Source organism: Nannobrachium achirus (genome assembly GCF_963921795.1).
Source record: "Nannobrachium achirus genome assembly, chromosome: 22".
In the NCBI taxonomy this organism is placed as follows: domain Eukaryota; kingdom Metazoa; phylum Chordata; class Actinopteri; order Myctophiformes; family Myctophidae; genus Nannobrachium; species Nannobrachium achirus.
Window position 1 is genome coordinate 19,007,503 of NC_137829.1, and position 20,906 is coordinate 19,028,408.

At 42.0% G+C, this 20,906-nt stretch overlaps 1 protein-coding gene across 1 annotated transcript in view; it reads left to right on the top strand.

Annotated features, from left to right (window-relative positions):
• The first annotated feature begins 219 nt into the window (after positions 1–219).
• parp4 (poly (ADP-ribose) polymerase family, member 4) overlaps positions 220–20,906 on the top strand; it is a 35,642-nt gene continuing 14,955 nt past the window's right edge. Inside the window, exons 1-23 of the mRNA XM_080752971.1 lie at positions 220–340; positions 1,557–1,689; positions 3,661–3,868; positions 5,477–5,564; positions 5,958–6,036; positions 6,767–6,862; positions 7,264–7,416; positions 7,758–7,895; positions 8,246–8,425; positions 9,379–9,530; positions 10,390–10,521; positions 10,972–11,070; positions 11,322–11,505; positions 12,633–12,783; positions 13,371–13,522; positions 14,398–14,529; positions 15,414–15,500; positions 16,543–16,707; positions 17,575–17,618; positions 17,857–17,938; positions 18,349–18,486; positions 19,341–19,545; positions 20,266–20,336. Of these exons, the coding sequence (XP_080609097.1) occupies positions 1,564–1,689; positions 3,661–3,868; positions 5,477–5,564; positions 5,958–6,036; positions 6,767–6,862; positions 7,264–7,416; positions 7,758–7,895; positions 8,246–8,425; positions 9,379–9,530; positions 10,390–10,521; positions 10,972–11,070; positions 11,322–11,505; positions 12,633–12,783; positions 13,371–13,522; positions 14,398–14,529; positions 15,414–15,500; positions 16,543–16,707; positions 17,575–17,618; positions 17,857–17,938; positions 18,349–18,486; positions 19,341–19,545; positions 20,266–20,336 (2,862 nt within the window). The 5' untranslated portion in view covers positions 220–340; positions 1,557–1,563. The remainder of the gene's footprint in view (positions 341–1,556; positions 1,690–3,660; positions 3,869–5,476; positions 5,565–5,957; positions 6,037–6,766; positions 6,863–7,263; positions 7,417–7,757; positions 7,896–8,245; positions 8,426–9,378; positions 9,531–10,389; positions 10,522–10,971; positions 11,071–11,321; positions 11,506–12,632; positions 12,784–13,370; positions 13,523–14,397; positions 14,530–15,413; positions 15,501–16,542; positions 16,708–17,574; positions 17,619–17,856; positions 17,939–18,348; positions 18,487–19,340; positions 19,546–20,265; positions 20,337–20,906) is intronic.

The window sequence follows — 20,906 nt, forward strand, 5'->3', positions numbered from 1 at the left end:
GATCAATTTGCAGTTTGCATATCCAGTCTAGAACGGATATGGAGCGTATGCATAGCATAGAGTTATAATGTATTGTAGAGCGTATGATCATGATGTATGCGTGAAAATAACCGGAGTAGGCGAGCTCTAAAGCGGATATGAACAAGATATGAAGGCTGAAACCGGAGCGTTGCTCCCCCTTGTGGGGTAATGTAAAGTAGTCTAAAACAAAAACCAGGAAGAGAAGAGAGCAGGAGCAGCGTTACAAGAAGTCTGCATTTGTCTCGCTGTGGAACCATTAAAAACATCGCCCAGGACTCCTGACAGTCCGGGAAACGTCAGCCTGAAGTCATACAGACAAGTAGGCTACGTTTATTATTAATTTTAAGCATATTACGTTTTTAGTTATGGGTGGTTATGGTTGATACTTTGTGCGACACAGATGTGAGCTTTTTTTTCCAGTAAATAGTTTTATATTGATATGTTATAATAATATAGTAGGCTATACATAATAGTGTTGGGAAAAGTACTCAAATGTTTTACTTTAAGTAAAAGTATCAATACTGCAATAAATAAATAGACTGTTACAAGTAAATGTTCAGAATTCAAAATGTACTTGACTTGAGTAAAAGTACAAAGGTATTTGTGTCAAAATGTACTTAAAGTACCAAAAGTAGAAAGTAGGCTACTCATTATGCAGATCTGTCACATTTCAGAAGATTACAAATGAATGACATAAGAATCATTTGAAAATAAATAGCAGATCTACAAGCTCATGATACAGAGCGGCTATTTTCAAATGTAGAAGTAGAGCAGAAGTAAAAGTATATGAGATACTTAAAGTGTGGTTCCTGTGGAAATAAGCCTCGGCTTTCTAGGATCTCCTTTTAGTTGACCGTGTACCAGTGATTTGTACTGTCATGAAACTGTACTTTTTTCTATTGCAAACTTATAATAAATTCTTCAATCAATCAATCAATAAATTGGAAATTCTGAAGTACAAATAACTACTTAACTGTACTTAAGTAAATGTAAATTTACACCACTTTTATAATCATAGTATAATAAATAGTATTTGAGAGAGACTGACAGACAAACAGAAATGGAACATTATTATGGATTATTGATTGACAACGCTGTTGAGTCAGATGACAACACATAAATGAAGGACTTTGTCTTTGCAGATATGTCATCTGATATCAGAGGCCCAAAAAGATGTATTCTGCATTTTAAGAGGACATGGATTAATTAACTAGTCAAAAAGAAAATTGCACTAAGTGGAAAGACAATATTGAATTGGAAACAAGTACAAATATTTTACTGTTCATGAGATGGCCTTTTTCTTTTCTTTTTCTTGCTATGTATATTATATATGAGAAATTACCCCTGTATTTCTTTCCCAGCACTACTGCCCACTTTGCATTCCATAATGGGGAGGGCCAGGCTGCTCCGCGTGCATGTGTGGACGGCGGACGCACATTCATATACCTGTGTGAATGATATCTGCGCTTGTATTGTACACAACACAGGGCAAGCCCAGAGTCATAATGCCTTCACTGGCCGTGTTTACTTTGCAGGTACAGTATGGCTCTATTTGAGAACTGCTCCATTGTGCTGGAGCTCAAGACCTTGGCTCATAAGGAGAAGAAGAGGCTGGGGTTGACCCTGACAGAGCATGGAGGCAGCATCTCCTATGTGGTCAACAAACAGGTGAGATGGACACACACAGCATCTCCTATGTGGTCAACAAACAGGTGAGATGGACGCAAACCATGTTCCCAAACCATGGGTCACCGAGACTCATTTTTAGGTTGTGCCAACGTTTTCTTATGCGTTCCAACTAAGTAAATATTCCATAGATCAGGGGTCTTCAACGTTTTCAGGCCAAGGACCCCTTAGTTGAGAAAGAGTTGAAGCAGGGCCCCCCCTCAACCTTTTCATAGATTCCATAGTTACAGCACAATCATCAGTGTATTTTGGATTCATGTCAGTTTGTGTTTTTTAACCACTTGAACCGTCGATACTTAATGAACTTGACATTTCACTCTGTACTCAGTTTGCTCTTTTCCCCCTCTACACCAAGCCTTTTTGGCTAAAGTTCTCAGAATATGGACACTAGGGCTCAAGTGGTTAATATCAAAAAGTCACTCAAGGATTTGGAGGACCCCGTAGTAACTCTGAGGAACCCCTGTTGAAGACCCTTGCAATAGATTGTTTATTATTTCAAAAGATTACAAAAAGATATGTTTTTTATTTTATTTTTATTTGAAAGACATTGTGCTGTGATTTTTCCCCCACCAACATAATCATCAGGTATTATGATTATACTTGGAGGAATATTTGTCTAAAAAAAATGGACAGAAAGTGTTAAAATTATGTTTTTATGTGGTCACACCCACCTGTTCATTAAGTATGCCTGGTTGTCAGTTGTATTTCAGTTGGGCCTTTTGACTCAGAGGCTTTCAGCTATCAGCAAGTAACCAAAAATACACAGGGAAGACATATTTGCATATTATAACCACAACTGGGGGTTTATTAGAGAAATGTTCCATAGACGCATACAAAACAGAAAAAGTACAAAACTATGGCACCACCTCTTTAAATCCATGAATTAAAAAGAATTTAAGAAATATAGAAACTATTGTTGAAATAGTGCTGAAGTGGTTAATCCATAATTGTGTGATTACACTGTGATACTTCAAAAACGTGCAAGAAAAGTTGGGAAAGCATTTGGAAGGGAAGCGTAACAAAACAAACAGTTTCAGGTTTCACAGGGAAGAACCCTCTTTGTATGTGGGTGTGTAATGTAGGTTGCACTGTTCTCGGTGCTTGGTTGCAGTCAAAGGATTCTTCCATTCTCTCATATCATCTTTGTCTCCAGGAGTAACCTCGCATCACCAGTCTTTCCACCTCGGAGGAAAGCCTGCTATTCTTTTACAACAGGCCGTCTGATCCGGTTTAGGCCAGATGGCATCCTAGACTGGATGGCAGAAGAGAAGAAGCAGTGTCGCTTTGTTTTGGTTCCCCCTGTTTGTTTCCCCAATCTCGATTTAAACTCTAGAGAAGTGTAGTCTTGCCATTAGCTGCGAGTTGGACTAAAATATGTAAACAAGCTTTTCAAAACTACGCCACACCAAGGGTTTTATTGGGTAGGTACTAAAATGATGTCCTTGAGCACAGGGAATAGTTTTGGGTTAAAACTGTTTCCGATTTGGTAGTTCCGACCAAAGTGTAGTCCGTTTTTACTACAAAATGACGTGCGACAACATCCGCCTCCGACCGGATCAGAAGCCCGAAATTGGAAGCGATCCCAGGCTACTCTAGGAGTAAGACAATTCTGTACAGCACATACATGCACCAAGTCTTTCTAAATGCTACTGCTATTCTTGACTATTCCTTTTCTAAATTATTTTCCTTGTTATATATACTGTATACACGGTATGCTGCAGCAATGTTTGACGAACCATAACAAAATACTCTTATGTAGCAATAAGGAAACCTTGTTTTTTCTGCCAGTTTTCTAATTTACTTACAATTGTTCTTCTTTTTTAATCATCTGTTTTTTATTACTCACTCACTCACTCACTCACTCACTCACTCACTCACTCACTCACTCACGCACGCACTCACTCACTCACTCACTCACTCACTCACTGTATATCTGGCCTACATTTCCCACAGTGCTCTCTGGTGGTGGCCAGCAGTGTGTCCAGTCTGAGTTCCAACAGACTGCGGAGCATCCAGAAGCATCACACTCCGGTGGTGGCTGTAGACTATGTTTACGCCTGTGTAGAGAGGGGAGTGTTACTCCCTGTTGACCAGCACAAGCTGGACACCTCTCCTCCTCTCCCTCTCGCCTCACTGGGGCCAGACCCACCCTCACAGCCAGGTATGTCACCCTTCTACCCAGTGTAGTGGTGGAAAGTGGAACTAAGTTCATTTACTTGACTAGTACTTCAGGCGTTGACACTAAGGCTTGCCCACCTGGCCCAGCAGGTAAATACAACTTTCGGGCAGGTGAAGTTTGCTTTCAGGTTGCCCGACTAGGCAAGTGATCATTTGAGAGGGGACGCAACCATCTATAAAACACAAGATATCTGTCTAAACACCCAAACGTGGCCAGGGTGCTCTGTTTTCTGGTCTGTGGAATGTAAAACAAGAGCACTATTTGCCTATAATGTGCTGTTATACTGTTGCTACACTTAAAAATATAAAATAACAAGTGTTCAGTCATAGCTATGTAGGTATTTGGATTTGGAGGTATTGAGGTATGATTTTTTTTTTATTGCACAGCCCCAGAAATATAAGTGTTATATTGAGCGGTAATTAAAATCTCACCTATCATTTTATAATGAACGATTTACTTTTCGGGCAAGTGGGCATGACCTTTGGGCAAGTAGAACATGACCTGTACTTGCCTGACGGGTAAGTGTCTCTGAGACCTTAGTGTCAACCCCTGCACTGTACTTCAGTAAAGAAAATTAAAAAAAAAAGTATTTCACCACTGCTTGTAACTCACCTGAAACCTGTCTAACTTCTATCATGCTTATCCGCACCCTCCTCATACAATCCTGCAGTCAGTCCATTGTCAGAAGAACACAAGGCGATGATTCCTTAAGCCTGATTTATACTTAGTGCCGCGACACTGCACGTAACAAAGTACAGTATATAGAGCCCTTGAGCCTATTGAGCCACTGTCTGTTTGTATATGCACATACCACATGTGCAATAAGTACCTTTCTCACAGCTAATTGATGTACTGCTTTGACGTTTTGACAGAAATCAGTAGTCTTAACCAAACGGCCCCATCAGTTGAGAGAACATGCCATTGCACATTGTTCCACATGTGTGTGTATTTGTGAGTCAAATTATGTATGTTTCAAAATATAATATTTGTGAAAATATACTTATAATGACAAACAACTTGAATATACAAAGACATTACTGACTCGTTTAATAATTTTATATCGAAAGATAACATGGAAACAATTATGACGATTATGAGAAAAAAATGATTGTGATTATCTCAAATAGCTGCGATTAGACGATTATGTAATAATATTGACAGGCCTACATGTGACTTGAGTTTACAATTTACAATTTAGTCCAGAGCGACTTACAATAAGTTAATACAAGATAAGCAAGGTAATGAATACATCAATACATCAATCAGTACATCAAATGCATAGAAATATCAATCTAGAAAAAATAACGTTGGTAGACCAAGCACCTAATCAGTAAAAAAAACGTTATATAAAACCTTATATAAAAATGCTATCTAGCTCGTAGCTGTCATGTATGGTCACTGAGGGTAGGCGAGTGCTACAGTAAGTGCTATGGGCTTTATAGGTGGAGTCTGAAGAGGTGAGGCCACGGTGGAAGCTAGGGAGTGAGTCTGTTGTTCTTAGTGCGACAGGGAGTTTATTCCACAGTTTGGGGCCAGGAGGGCGGTTTGGTGTATTGTTTAGTAATGGTGGTGCTGTTCTGTGTGTTTCAGTATCTAAGTCCAACGCTGTCAACGTCATCAGTCACACCACAGCGGCGGGCCGTCAGGATGGGATTGCTGACGTCGTTGACCAGCTCAGGTGTGTATTGTTTTGGTGTAGCTGTCAGTCCCGTTTGTGTCACATTTATCCCCCCTCCCCCTCCCCCATTAGAACATATTTCTAGAAAAGTAACGGTTTTGGACATAAAAGGTTTCCAAATTCCATCCGACAGCGACAATATACAAAATGTCTACTGTCATGATGATATCCACTAAGCAAACCCTTTCTCTTCATTTTATGTTTGTATGTTTTCATTGTGAAGCACGTTGAGTTCCCCATGTGTAAAAGGAAGTTCAACTTGACTTCTTGTTCTTGTACAACTGTCATAAAACAAAAGATGTATTGCAACAAAAGGACGTGTGTCTGCAAAGCTAAGGAAATTATATGTCTTATGTTATTATAACCATGTCATCTAAACATTCCTGTTTGCAGGGTGGAGACAGAAAGTCAAAGCGATGTCCCAACATTCCCGTCTGACTTCCAAGTGGCTAAATATTCCATATTTGAAAAGGTGAAGCATCAAGTTAACTTTCTTCATCTTTGCTTGGCCCGTCACCGTTATATACTGTCTGTAGCAGCCTATAGACTATAGAGCATGGTTGGGGTGGAAGTACCTGGGTGCTCGTGATCCAATTTTGTTTTATAGATCTGGGTAAAATAAATAAATCTGGTTGGAATAACGTGTTCCTTCCACACGCTACGTCCAAATGGGGAACCCCCCCCCCTCTCAGGTGAAAAGAAGCAATTTGGACTCCTCATTCATAGAAGGAAGCATGAGGTCAGTCCGTTGTCTCCCCAGGTTGGCAGAGGGAGTTACATTAGATAATTGACATCGGGGGAAAATGGGTTACAAAATCGTGGGATGAAAATCTGGGTGTTTGAGAGCAAATTTTGTTTCATATTTGTGGGTGTTGGTGAGAACATTTTGTTTTATAAATCTGGGTGCTGGTGAAAACAAAAGAACAAGAAAACAAAAAGTAATCTACAAAACATGACCAATTCAACTATTGTATGAGTGCGTGCGTGCGTGCGTGCATGCGTGCGTGCGTGTGTGTGTCCATGCGTGCGTGTTTGTGCACAGTTAGCCTCACACCACCAGGGGTTGGTGTTGCGGGCTGGAACCCAGGCTAGTGTAGCTTCCTTTTCCCTTGAAGTGATGAAGAAATAAAACACAAGCACTAGCATTAATAATGATGATCATATATAATATAATAGTAATCCTCAATATCCATTGCTGACAGGCTGACGGCAGCATGTGGGGCGTAGTGGAGCTGCAGAGTGCCACAGGAGAGGAGGGCCAGCGCTATCGTGTGGTCAGGAAGGCCACGGGACCCACGGTGAGAGGCCCGCACTGCAACATAATGTCATGACACATTCTTTTAACTTTATTTCAAGACCTGAAATTATTTTATACTTTAGCTAGTGAAAAATAGCAGATATACACCGTGCTGCGAGCTTGTAGATCTGCTATTTTTGAAAAGTCTTGATTTCTTTTCTTTTTTTCTCCTTTTTTTTATGTATCTTTCTAAAAGCGAACATTTGTAACTCAAATATTAGCTTTTTGGGGTCCCTGGAACAACATATTTTTAGATGTGGATCCGCGGCCAAATACATGTAATATTGGGGGTCCTTGACATGAAAAAGTAGTTTGAGCACCACAGACAAAGAAACATAGGGTTTTCAAAAAGATATATATAGGTTATACTGTATGTGTGATACTGTCCTCTTTGTGTGTCAGGTGTCGTTGGACAAGGTGGTGTTGGTGTCCACATCCGAGCAGGCTGTGAAGAGCTACCAGACCCTGAGGCAGGCGCTCCTGGATGCTGGACTCACGCTGACCGACAGCCTTCACCCACAGGCCTCTGCTCTGCTCTCTGATGCACTCAAACAGGTGGGATTCGCAGTGGTGTAAAGCAGTGGTTCCAAAACCTTTTAGCCTGTGACCCAAAAGAGAAATCAGACAATCGCCCAGGACCCAAACTAGAAAACAGACGATCTACAAGCTCACAGCGCGTCGCTTCGCGCCGCATTGAGACCTTGTAGAGCATGTAGATCTCAACTCTTAATGGGGGGGTCCCAGTTCAAATATGATTATTTTTGGGGTCACGGCCATGCAGAAAAGGTTGAGAACCACTGCATCAGATCATAATGACTTAGGCTAGACTAGACTAAAGTGAATTGAATGGAAGGTCAACTAAACTCACTTGACTCTGGGATCTGTGTGATTGACAGCTGCTGCTGGAAGAGAAGCTGAACACAGGCAGCGTATCACAGGAAGTGGGCGTGTTCGTGGAGCTGCTGTGGAGAGAGTCCCTGGGTTGCCTAGGCAACGTTCTCAAAGTCCCCATCTCCAGTCTCAGCCTCAATGATGTGAGATTCGTCTTATTATGTCTCGCCGGTTTGCATTTGACCTGTATGTTAAGCCTGATTTGTACTTGGTTGTCTCTGTGTACAGCTAATCTCTGACAAGTCTCAACAGATAAGATGCTAGATGTCACTCCCCATCTCTCTCCCCCATTTCCTGTCAGCCTACTGTCCATCTCTATCAATAAACATAAAAGCAAAATTGTGTGTGTGTGTGTGTGTGTGTGTGTGTGTGTGTGTGTGTGTGTGTGTGTGTGTGTGTGTGTGTGTGTGTGTGTGTGTGTGTGTGTGTGTGTGTGTGTGTGTGTGTGTGTGTGTGTGTGTGTGTTTCTGTTTCTGTGTGTGTTTGTGTGCAGGTGAGCAGAGCAGAAGGGATGTTGCTTCAGGCTTGGAAGAAGGTGAAGGAGAACACTTTCAGCGACGTGGCGGAAGTCCACTCTGTCACGGAGGACTTCTACACTCTTCTACCGCACCAAGAAAACAACCAGCTGCTCAATAATGCCAGTATCATATCACACAAACTGGATCTGTGTCAGGTAACAGAGCACACACATCCATGTCAAATCACTTATTTAATATCATATCACACAAACTGGATCTGTGTCAGGTAACAGCACACACACATCCATCCATGTCAAATCCCTTCTGAACACCTACGTTTTATATCATTCCTTTTCATAGTTGTTAATGCCTCTTTATCCATGCTTTTTTCCTCCTACACCTTTTCATGTTTTGTCTTAATTTGTTTAAATTAATGTTAATTGATGTTATGTGCTTTTATTGGTGTTTATTTTTATGATTATATATTCTTTTCCTTATTGCTCTATTTTACATTCACCGGCCACTTTATCAGGTGTTTCCGGTTAGCACACATTCAAAGTCACTTAAATCATCTTTTATGTCCGCCATACTGATGCTTGGTTTGAACTGCGACGGATCGTCTTGACCATTTGTATGTGCCTAAATGCAAGTTGACTGAGACATGTATTTTAAAGGTAGGGTAAGTTTCTGTTTTCATGTAGGTGACAGGCAGGGGCCTTCCTCCAATCATATTCAAGTGGGGGCAGACCTTGGTGCGCCAAGGCCCGCCCCCACTCGACCATGATTGGAGGAAGGCCCAACTCTATCCTGACTGGAGGGAAACCTGTCACCCAACAGTTTTGATGGAGCAACTGAAACTGCTTTTTTCTCCTCACAGGGGATAAGACTGGAGTCCAAATATGGACCAAACGCTGTATAGTACCTAGTACTATCAGAACATAGACCCATTTTGTTATTATTTGAATTCAATGAAATCACTTACCCTACCTTTAAGCTAATTCTTGTACACTGTACTCGTACATTGCAAAGCACTTTGTAACACTCATTTGAAAAGCGCGTTATAATTCTTTTATTATTATCATTAGTTTGTCCAAGCCCATCACAACATACTTAGTTACACTCTTAGTTTCTAACATGACTATGTTGATTTATTTTGCCTCTCATCAAGTTGATCAGAGACGTACTGAACGTGAGTGAAGTAACTTTGAGAAGCCCCTCCCCTTCCTGTCTGGGGAAGTACCGTGCCCTGAGGTGCAGCATTGAAAAGGTTCCCCCGGAGAGCAACGAGTTTAAGGAAGTCAGCAATCTGCTTAGACACAGGTAAAACAGCCTTATGCATAAAGATTAGACACAGGTAAAACAGCCTTATTATGCTTAAAGATTTCAAGTGAATTTCTTTAGTTATTTGTTTAGTTAACTTTAGTTAAAAGTTCTATATTCTGTAACTTTAATCGTTCCCAGCTTGCATTGTTTCCAAATAGGCCTGTGCCACCGGCCTAATCTTTGTATAAATAAGTTGTGTAGTTGATTGTGATATGAGATTTTTTTTAATTTGGTACGGTAAAATGTTACCATCTGTTTAACAGTGATAGAACAAGAGTCAAGACCTTCTCACATGGTTTGAAAAGAACAAGCAAACTGACCTACTGAGGAATTTGTTTGGTGAAAAGTCAAGGTTCCGAGAAATAGATATGTGTTTATCGCAAAGCAGTTAGTGTATGTTGTATAATTATCATATTTCTTTATTTACATTTTTTTATCCCACGATTTTGTAACCCATTTTTCACCCAGTGCCAATTATCTAATGTAATACACGCTACACTCCCTCTGCCAACATGGGGAGACAACAGACTGACCTCATGCTTCCTTCTATGCATGAGTATTCCAAGCCGCTTCTTTTCACCTGACAGGGGAGAGTTTCCCCGGCTGGACGTAACGCGTGGAAGGAACACGTTATTCCAACCAGTTTCTTTCCCCTCCATCAGGCGCCCCGGCTGGCCAGGGGGAGGCAGTATAGAGACCAGGATTACTGCATGTTTTTTGTGAGGGTACCTACCCTAGGGAGACACAGGGAGAACATGCAAACTCCACACAGAAAGGCCCCATAATTATGGTATCTGTTGACTGTAGCTATTACAGTGCATTGTGTATAATTATGGTATGTATGTCCGTCTCTTAGCAACGTGCAGGTGCAGCAGATGCTGCGTGTCAGCAGAGGGGCGGAGCTACATACGTTTAGGAAGGAGCTTGGCAACAATAGGCTCCTCCTCCATGCCTCCAGCCCCAGCAGTTTTGTGGGCATCCTGTCTCGGTGAGCACGCACGGCACGCACGCACCACACGCACACAAGGCACACGCAGGCACGCACATTGCTTGTATTGCAGGACATAACATTTCCAGGGCGCCAATTTTACAAATGACAATTTTAACATGCTATTTTAACTCTAAAGCCGGAGTTATACTTGATTGCGTACCTGTGTCGCGCCCAGAAAATATGCAAACAGTTGATCAGCAGTATATAGCTGAAAATAGCCGATCTACAAGCTCAGTGCAATGCATACGTGATAGAGTAAGTCTAACACCAACCCCTAAACATAAGCTCTAAATGCCTAATCCTAACCCAACACCTAAACCCAAGCTGAATCTGCAATCCTAACTGTAATAAGAAAATGCATGCATTCACATCGACCAATAAACATGATAGCTTACCTAGTGATTGCTGTTGTATAATCTATTGTGATTGTTCATGTTCTCTGTCCAGTGGCCTGTTGCTGCCCACTGTTGGAGTGAAGCATCATGGGATTGAGAGGACAGACATCGGGGACCTGGGCAGTGGAATCTACTTCAGCGACTCCATCAGGTCAGCAGAACAACAGCTTTAGGAAGTAGGCTGCATACGTACAAACAGTATGTATGGGGAACTTTGTCAATGCTGCTCTCAGATGCACCACGGTGGATTCGAACCCACAACCTCCACGGTGGTGGGCAGATACTTTCCCACTGCACCACCCGAGCACGTCATTTATCATTCTTTGTAATACTGTGATGTTATGTGCCTTATCCTGTTTGTAAAAATCAATAACCACTGGTCTCCATCTTCTCCATCTACAGCACCAGTCTGAAGTACTCCAAGCCCAGTGTGACTGACGGCTCTCGGCTGCTGCTGGTGTGCGACGTGGCCCTGGGGGAATGCAGGGACCTGCACAGGAAGGACCCCAGCCTCTGTCAGGCCCCGGAAGGATACCACAGTGTCCATGGGGTCCGCCGGACCCCCAACACTCAGTCTGAGTTCCAGGTGTGTTTGTGGTCCTGGAATGTTGACCTCCCAGTTTGTGTAAATATGTGAGAAAGAGAGTCTGTGCATGTACACAAATTGTTTCCCACAATGAATATGTGTACAACCTATAGTGATATACAGTGTAGAGAAGAAGTATAAAGTAAAAAGGTCTCTTTGGTACATTTGGGTGAAAACAATAACTGTCAAAATAGTAAGGGAAAGTTAGCCTATTGCTACATCAATCTGGGAACTAAATCTAAATCACTAGGTTTCTTCACAATGTGTTCACAAAGGTGTCTACTATCACCTCTGAACTTTGTCAAACCCAACTCTCTTGACATACTTTGTGGGAGCCAATCAAAGTTGGGGGTATTGGGATACCCAGGGCCTGGGATTAAAGGGGGAAAAATAAAACATGGCCAATGTGAATGTATGAAGTGTGTAATTAGGGTATTGTTGGGCTGCTGAATCCATTCCAACCATTAGTTATAAGTAAAAATGACTCCTTGGCCATAAAAAAGGCCTAATTGTCTAAGGCTTAGCCAATCATGTCATTCGAGTTCACCTGTGTCCTGTTAGTCCCTATGTTTTAAACCCTGTGTTTGAATGTTCCTTGTCAGATTGTATCATGTTATCCTGTGTGTCATGTGTGATTACCCACCTGATCTTGAATAGTTTTCATGAATTCAAACACTACTCCAACCTTTTTTTTTATTGACAATATTATATGTCTCATGGACACACAAAATTAGGTGTGGCCTATTTTATGGCCAAGGAGTCATTTTAACTGAAAACGAATGGTTGGAATGGATTCAGCAGCCCAAAAATACCCAAATTACACACCTCATACGCTCATATTGGCCATTTTTTATTTTTCCCCCTTTAATCCCAGGCCCTCGGGATACCCAATAACTTTGATTGGCTCCCACAAAGTATGTCAAGGGAGTTGGGTTTGACAAAGTTCAGAGGTGATAGTAGACACCTTTATGAACACATTTGTGAAGAAAGCTAGTGATTTAGATTTAGTTCCCAGATTGATGTAGCAATAGGCTAACTTTCTCTTACTAAAAGAGGGAGGAGACCAAGGCTGAAAATAGTGGTCTTAACTCAGAACATTAATCCATGTTGTGTACGTTACATTGCAGGATGATGAGTTTGTGGTGTATGCTACGGACCAGGTGAGGCTGAGGTTTGTGGTCCAGTTCACTGTTGAAGGAGATCCGCTGCAGGAGTTCCATCCCTCCCTGGACACCTCCTCCGAGCTCCCTCCCCTGCCCAGCACGCTTTCCACTGAACGTAAGGCTACAAATATCTACTATTTTCTTTTAGACATTATTTTTCAAATTAATTGAATAATCGGAAGTGGATTAACATTTTTTTGATTGAAAAATATATATTTTTTTTGCAATCTTTCAGGAAATCTTTGGAGTAAAGAAAAAATATCTTTGCAAATAATGGCAAACCCAAAATTGGGAACCTTTTTGCTCAGTCTTTTTATTGCTATTTCTAAATGTATACACTATAATGGATGGGATTTTTATAGCGCTTTTCTAAGCAAGTGAAGCGCTTTACAATGGTCCACTCATTCATACATTGAGAATGAATGGACCACACAATGCAATGAGAGAGAGAATTCTGAACTAACACAATATATCACACCCCCCACACTCCCACTCCGATACAGCCACAGCCATATTATTGTACTCAGTATATCTAATAATCAATAGATACATATAGGTGTGTGTGTGTGTGTGTGTGTGTGTGTGTGTGTGTGTGTGTGTGTGTGTGTGTGTGTGTGTGTGTGTGTGTGTGTGTGTGTGTGTGTGTGTGTGTGTGTGTGTGTGTGTGTGTGTGTGTGTGTGTGTGTGTGTGTGTGTGCATAGTTTTGTCTAATGAGGAGTATCTGGTGAGGAGTATCTGGAGCAGTGAAAACCCTCTGGATAAGGTGACTGCAGGACTGTTGGACAGCGCTGGTCAACAGCTCCCTCTACAGGCCGTTCATGTGAGGTGCAAGCTGATGGACCTTCTCTCTCAGGTACATGACAGTACATTGATTACTCAAAATCTATATTGTCTTGGTGTATTAAAGGTGCTGCAAATTATGTTATGTTTTGGTTAAAAAATCCTAGGGAGGAATTCTAAAACGTTTACATTCTTCTATGAAATTGAATATGGTAAGCTGGTTCTTGGGCTGGTAAATCTCTCCCCTTATCGGATGAAATTGGTACCACGACCTGAGCGGTAATATGCCGTTTACGAGGCATAGGGTTAGGGTTAGGGTTATATTATTAATCCTTACTGCACTTTCGGGGGGTCCCGTTTGTGAAGCCAGACTCGCAGATCACTTTCCATTGGGCGACGACATGCACGTGCAGCGAAAATCCTCCATAGAGTCCCGTTCATTGTGCTGCCAAAAAGCTGCTTTATCTAAAAAGGACCGCATTTTTCCATTGCAAAATAGCGAGACAATGGCTTGTTGCACTCGGCAATGGCCGCTCCAGGGTGTTACATAAAAACATCCGGAAACTTTCTGGGCTGTGTCAAGTGACACAAAGCGTGCACGTTTTCACTCTGGCTCTTCAAAATAAAAGCGGGCGCCTGTGAAAGGAATTCGTGGCAACTTACGGTTGGGATCACTTCAAAATAAAGGCATCTAATGTGTTGAAGAGCACGAAAGACAAGGAGTCCCCTGTTGCTGAACACTCTACCCAGAACGAGAACGCCATTCAAAACTAGAACTTGGCGGACGTGTCCATTGAGTTCAGTGAAGAAGAGAAGCCACGTTATATTCGGTTCCTCAAGTTATATATAGCAATGATTACTATCAGAATATATACTGTAGGTATTTATATTTGAACTAAATAAATATCACTTGCTGCACCTTTAACACGTGTCCCTATTGGCTCCCAGGTCATCATCTTCCAGAAGTACACCAATCAGAGCTCGGTACCCATCGAGGCCAAGTATGTGTTCCCATTGGACGAGTGTGCGGCTGTGTGTGGGTTCGAGGCTTTCATCAACGGGAAACATGTGGTGGGACAGGTCAGCTGATCTCACTGTGCTTTTTCTCTCTCATATGATTGATGATTGATTGATTAGTTGTTGTTTTTTTCGTGTCCTGCACTTGTTTCGTGTGGCATCATCAGATGTCCAGATCTGTAGCGTACAGCCACGCCCTCGTCTCAGGTCCCACATCGAAGAGGCCAGCCTCCGAGGGTGGTTTATACAGAGGACATGCGTTGATTATGTGGTCAGCGGTCACACAAAGTGCCCAACTCTCATGGGTTTATAAGACACCATTTCAAGCTTACAGCATGTTTTACAAGATATTCTTCATACATTCACACACCTCAGAATTCTCTCCCAAGCTTGACAAATAAAATCTGCCACAACAAAAGCTCCTTTAGCAAAACATATTTTTTACATAATCGTTTAACTCGAGGAAATCACCACAGATGGAAGACATCTTATTAACAAATTCCTCTCTTATATCAACGTATTTAGGACAATAAAACAAAAATGTCCTAAATATGAATGCCTTACTTGATCCTACTACAGCGACACACAAAAGCATCAACATCAATAAGCAGATCCGCAACCGCCACGTTTCGTGCTTGTCGATCTGCCGCTTTTGCACAGTTTTTTTATTTGAATCCTGAAAAGTAACAGTTTTGGACATATGATGTTTCCACCCGACAGAGACGATTTGTAACTCAGATAGTATATACAAGAGTAACCAAATGGACCCTTATAGATCAGTGTTGTACACCAAAACCCTCAATTCAGGACGGACTGTGTGTGTGTGTGTGTGTGTGTGTGTGTGTGTGTGTGTGTGTGTGTGTGTGTGTGTGTGTGTGTGTGTGTGTGTGTGTGTGTGTGTGTGTGTGTGTGTGTGTGTGTGTGTGTGTTTATTTTTTATATCCCAGGTGAAAGAGAAGGAACAGGCTCGTAAGGAGTACAAGCAGGCAGTCGGCAAAGGTCATGGAGCTTACCTCATGGACCAAGATGCCCCTGTATGGCTCTGTTTGTACCCCCCCCCCCCCCCCCCCCCCCCCCCCCCACACACACACACACACACACACACACACACACACACACACAGGGCTGTCATGATTGTGACATTTTACATAATCAAATAATTACGATTAACGATTGAATTGTTTTTGTCTTAACAATTACATTTCTGTTTGGCTTGTAGGCTTTGAAGTTGCACATGGCAGATATGTCACATAACCTAAATATACAAAGAAATTACTGACATATTTGACAACTTTATAGTTAAAAAAGAACATTGATAGTGGAAATAGCCGATCTACAAGCTCACAACGCATGGTGACACAGGCCAAGTTGAACAACAAGGGAATGTGTCTGCCTTTACCTATTGTGACCCATTTGTTCTATTGTGTTATTTGGAACGCATCCCATTTCTTGAGTTCTTTTCTCTATTCTGAAGCATGAAGAGAGTGTGACCTGTGGCTCTTCTCCTCTGTGGAGGGAACACAATACTCTGCTGTTTCTCTGGGACTGATGCCTGCTTTGGGGCATCTCGCACAGAGAAAACGTGAATATTGAGTGTCTACTCTCTGTCTATTCCAACACGTTTGTCCACAAAGCTCTGTCAGCTAAGCTTCACTGGGACTTTTGCTGCTCTGTTCCAATATGCAGAGGCCCCTCCTAAGGGGGGACCTGGCATTGAAGCGAGCACCCAAACTCAACTTAAATGCCATGGAATGGACAAGGACATGATCTGGCATCTTAATGCCTCTTCTGCCACATGCAGAAGAGGCATCGCATCTGCTATTTACACTATTTTTGTAAATGTCAACGATTATGACAATTATAACAAAATAATTGCGATTATATCAAATAATTGCAATTAGACAATTATGTAATAATTGTGACAGGCCTGCACACACACACAAATACTATTTCTATTGATTTGTGGTTACAGGAAATCCTGTTTTTGACTTCTTGTGTTCCAAAAAACAACAACAAAAAGATGTGAATGATAAACGTCAATGTACAATGATGATGTCATCTCCGTGCGACCACCAGGATGTGTTCACCATCAGCGTGGGGAACCTGCCGCCCGGTGCGACCGTCCTGATCAAAGTCACGTTTGTCTCAGAGCTTATCGTCAGGGACGGCCATGTGGTCTTCTCCCTGCCTGGCAGCGTGGCGCCGTGGCAAGAGAGCGCCGCGCTCAACCAGACCACCCAGGTGAGTAGCAGGGAGGATGGGACCATAAGACATATTATCGTTTATCGTGATAAAAAAACACTCACGATAATCGTATCGTGGAGATTTAATTCATCGTGAAATCGCCCTCCGTCATGCACTGGGATCAATTCACCTTTTATTTGCCGAGCTGCATATCCGGTACCACTTAAACCCTCTATAATTGGTAAAAGGGACATGTAAATAACGTTTTTGAACGTTTTTTTCTTTTTTTTTTTACTCTCTACCAAATCTCTTTGTCAAAAATAGCTGATCTACAAGCTCACCACGCGTCGAAATCTTTTGGCAAATGTTCCGCCCAGGATAATGGATATTGGGGATATTTTGTTTATCACGATAATATCGTAAAATGCAATTTCTTTGGTCATAATAATTGTGATATGACATTTTCATATCGTCCCATCCATAGTGAGTAGAGAGCAGTGGCGGAGCCAGTGCTCAGAGTTTTTTGACCCATTCAATCTGGGAAAGCATCTTGTGTCATTTTAGATTTTAGCTATACTGATGTATATACAGCGTCATTAGGAGTTAGAACATTGGTTTACCTTAGAACAGGTTCTCTGTATCTGCAGTGTTTGAGAACATTTTAATTCTTTAACACAAATCTTCTCTTCTGGGGGGCTTCCTGGCAGAAAACATTTTCAGATGGGGGTCTGCGGCCAAATCCATATCATTCTGGGCACGACACACACCACTGATTTAGAAGGCATTTGTAGAATCGTCGTCAGGTCATAATTAGGTTAGGGAAAAAAGGAGTTAAAGTTAGGGAGTAATAGTATTGGCCTCAAAATATACAAATGTTCAAGATAACCTCATACCAATACAGCACAAAACATATTCTATTAACAGGCTACTGTCAAGAAGGTGTGTGTGACTGACCCGGATGCTAAGGGGTGAGTTAACCCTTTTCAGTTTATTGTCTCTTACATTAAGCTTATTAATAGGTATATCTAAAGTATATTATGAAAATATATTTCCAGCATACAAAATATATTTTGTTCAGTGTGGGAATATGAAATAATAGTCATATAAGACAAATTTTATATTTCAGCTATTCAAAATAATAAAGAAATAAATTAGGAAATTAAATCAAAAGTCCAATTTGTGTTTTTGTGTATGTTTGTGTGTCAGTGAGTTCTCCCTGGACATGTCCATCGACATGCCCTATGAAATCACCAGCCTCAAGTGTGACACGCACAAAGTCAGAATCAAGGTAAGAGTTACTAGCAGCTGTTTTATGTGGCATTTCAATTACGATCTGTACATTTTAACCACTTAAACTCTCTTGCTTATAAACTGGACCTGAGTTGGCTCCCCTTGGCTACATGGACCACTTTTCTCAGTCAAAATCTCTTCGATATACAAGCTCACAACGCATCACAGCGTGACACATTGTGAGCTTGTAGATCTGCTATTTTGGCCAATGTCCCCCCCCCCCAACCCCCAGGATATGGATGCCGCTGTTCACAGCCTTTTTTCAACTTTTCAGAATTGTGTTATTCTTTGTTAACTCTGCTAACTGTGTGTGTGTGCGTGTGTGTGTGTGCGTGCGTGCATGCGTGCGTGCGTGCATGCACGTGTGTGTGTGTGTGTGTGTGTGTGTGTGTGTGTGTGTGTGTGTAGAAAACAGCCTGCAAGGCGGTGGTGAGTGTTGTACCAGGAGAGGCTCTGGGTTCGGACGGCTTCCAGCTGTCAATCAAACTGTCTCAGATCCACTTGCCCAGGATGTGGGTGGAGAATCACCCTGACAAGGACAGCCAGGTCCGTCTGTCTGTCTGTCTGTCTGTCTGTCTCTCTCTCTCTCTGTCTGTCTCTCCTTACTTAGTTGTATCTCTTCCACTTCATGAGTCTTTATGCCTCTCTCTCTCTCTCTGTCTGTCTGTCTCATCATCTGTCCACTTACCCTGTCTCAGCCATTTGACAAAGATAGAGAGGAGAGGTCTGTTTGATTGTTTTGCCCAGTTTATGCTCTATCCATCGTACAATGGTGTCCTGCGTAAAAAAAGAAAATAGCCCTTCTACAAGCTTGCAACACGTTGGTACTGTAGAGAGGCTATTTCTTTCTTTTTTTTACACACCAGTGGCTGAGTTGATGTCAAATGAAATGTGATTCATGAATCAAATAGTCTTGACGTAGTCTCGCGTGGCCAGACTGTTGACTCCCGTGATTTGAAAATGCTCCCGTCATACAGTCTGGGGCAACGGAAGTCTTGTGATGAGTATGGGATAAGGCGGATGTGATGCACCCGCTCCCTTGGTGCAGCAGCGATAACAAGTCCTACTGGAAGCGTTATGTCTTCTTTCAATATGTTTTGGGCCGTTATTTTGTCTTTCTCAGGTGTTGTTGGTGTTACTTCCATGATGTTTTCAAATGTTTTCTGACTTAAACTATACACGCATAACAAGAATATGTCGCTCGAATGACTCTGTCCGTGCAAGTGTGTTTCTGTTATGTTTCCAATGGTCTCTACAGTTCTGTGCAGCATTGACTACTTCCGATACTCACCGTTCGGGAGCTGCCGTTCCAGACTCTATTTAGCATTCAGAGATTGTGGAATAGTTGTCTGCCCACGCGAGACTAGTCTTGAGGTGACTGTGGTTCCCCCTCCATGCAGGCCTCCATGCTGGTGTTCTACCCAGACTTTGAGGTGTCTTCTTCAGGCCCTGAGGGCTGTGACGAGGTGGTCCTTCTACTGGACTCCTCTGAGTCCATGCAGGGAGAAGCTCTCCACAACGCCAGGGCCATCGCCCTGAAGCTCCTCGCAGGCCTCAGGCACTCAGCCCGCCACTGGAAGGCCAACGTCATCCTCTTTGGCACAGGTGGGTGTGGGTAGCGATGGCTCTTAACCACTTCCAACCTATAGGCGTCACTATTCGCCACGCACTGTTTGTGAGCCGTGTAGCCAGGCCGGCTATTTTGGGCTCTTGTGAAAATATTTGAAGTCCTAAATAGTACATTTTATCTATAAAGCACCTTTCGAAACGATGTTACAAGGTGCTGTACAATGGACAGCAATAAAAACAAACAATATAAACAATCCGTTAAAACAAGATAAAACTGGGTACATAAGACAGGTAAAAACATCATAACATAAAATGCATAAGAAACAAATGAGTTTTCAACTTTCTTAAAAACATCAATTGACTCAGCATTTGTTACCACCAATGGGAGGGCATTCCATAGTGTAGGAGCAGCAACTGCAAACACCCGGTCACCCTTGGTTTTTAGTTTGGACACAGGGATGTCCAGACGGCATTTGTTAGAGGACCTAAGGTTAAGTCGGTCTGCAATTCTGCATGTAATCAATGAAAAGTGTTAATACCGTAAGAGCTTGTGGTTAAATAATAACTACATTGTTTCCATTGGAACAAAGGCATTTTTTCCCCCCAAGTAATATGTTTTTTACCCCGACAGCGCTGAATATAGGGCTGTATTTCTGAACACTTGGCTAATTTGAGTAGGATATCCATTAAAGTGGAGTTAATTGTACTGCCAACAGCACATGATTTTTATATATACTGTATGGTTGTGTCTTCCAGAACACAAAGATGCCTTCCTTGCTGCTCAGGATGGTAAGGTCTCTTACCACTCAGCCAAGAAGTTCCTCCAGGTGAGATGTGAGGACAGATGAGGCTTTCATTGATGTGTTATTGCTTTGTGCATGTGAGATTAACTCTCTGTACATGAGATCCATGCATTGTTGACCTTTTGTACTAGACAGGGCTGGGGTTTTGAAATGAAATGAAATGAAAAGAAGATGATGAATTTTGTGATTATTTTATATTTTGTGTTGGACTTTTGTAATTGTCTTTGTAAAGGAATTATTGCAAAAAATAAATAATAATAATAAAAAAGTTGAAATACGGAGATACCAGGTATCTCCCAGAGAGCAACATCATGCTACCTCTGTGTCAGTGGTGTGTTCTAGAATTTCTTTGAGGGCATACTATAATCTACGATCCGTGGCCATTCCTGTGGCCAGCGCATAGGCCTACTCCAGTGCATAATGCATATCAGATACGCTACTTTGAAAGTTTTACGAGGGCATACGCTTTTTCTAAAAAGAATCTTCTCAGCATACTACGTATTCCCCTGTATCACGGTAGAACTCACCACTGGTCTGAGTCCAGTGATGCACACACTCTCAAGGTTTCCTTTGCCAGGCAGAAATGTAGCAACA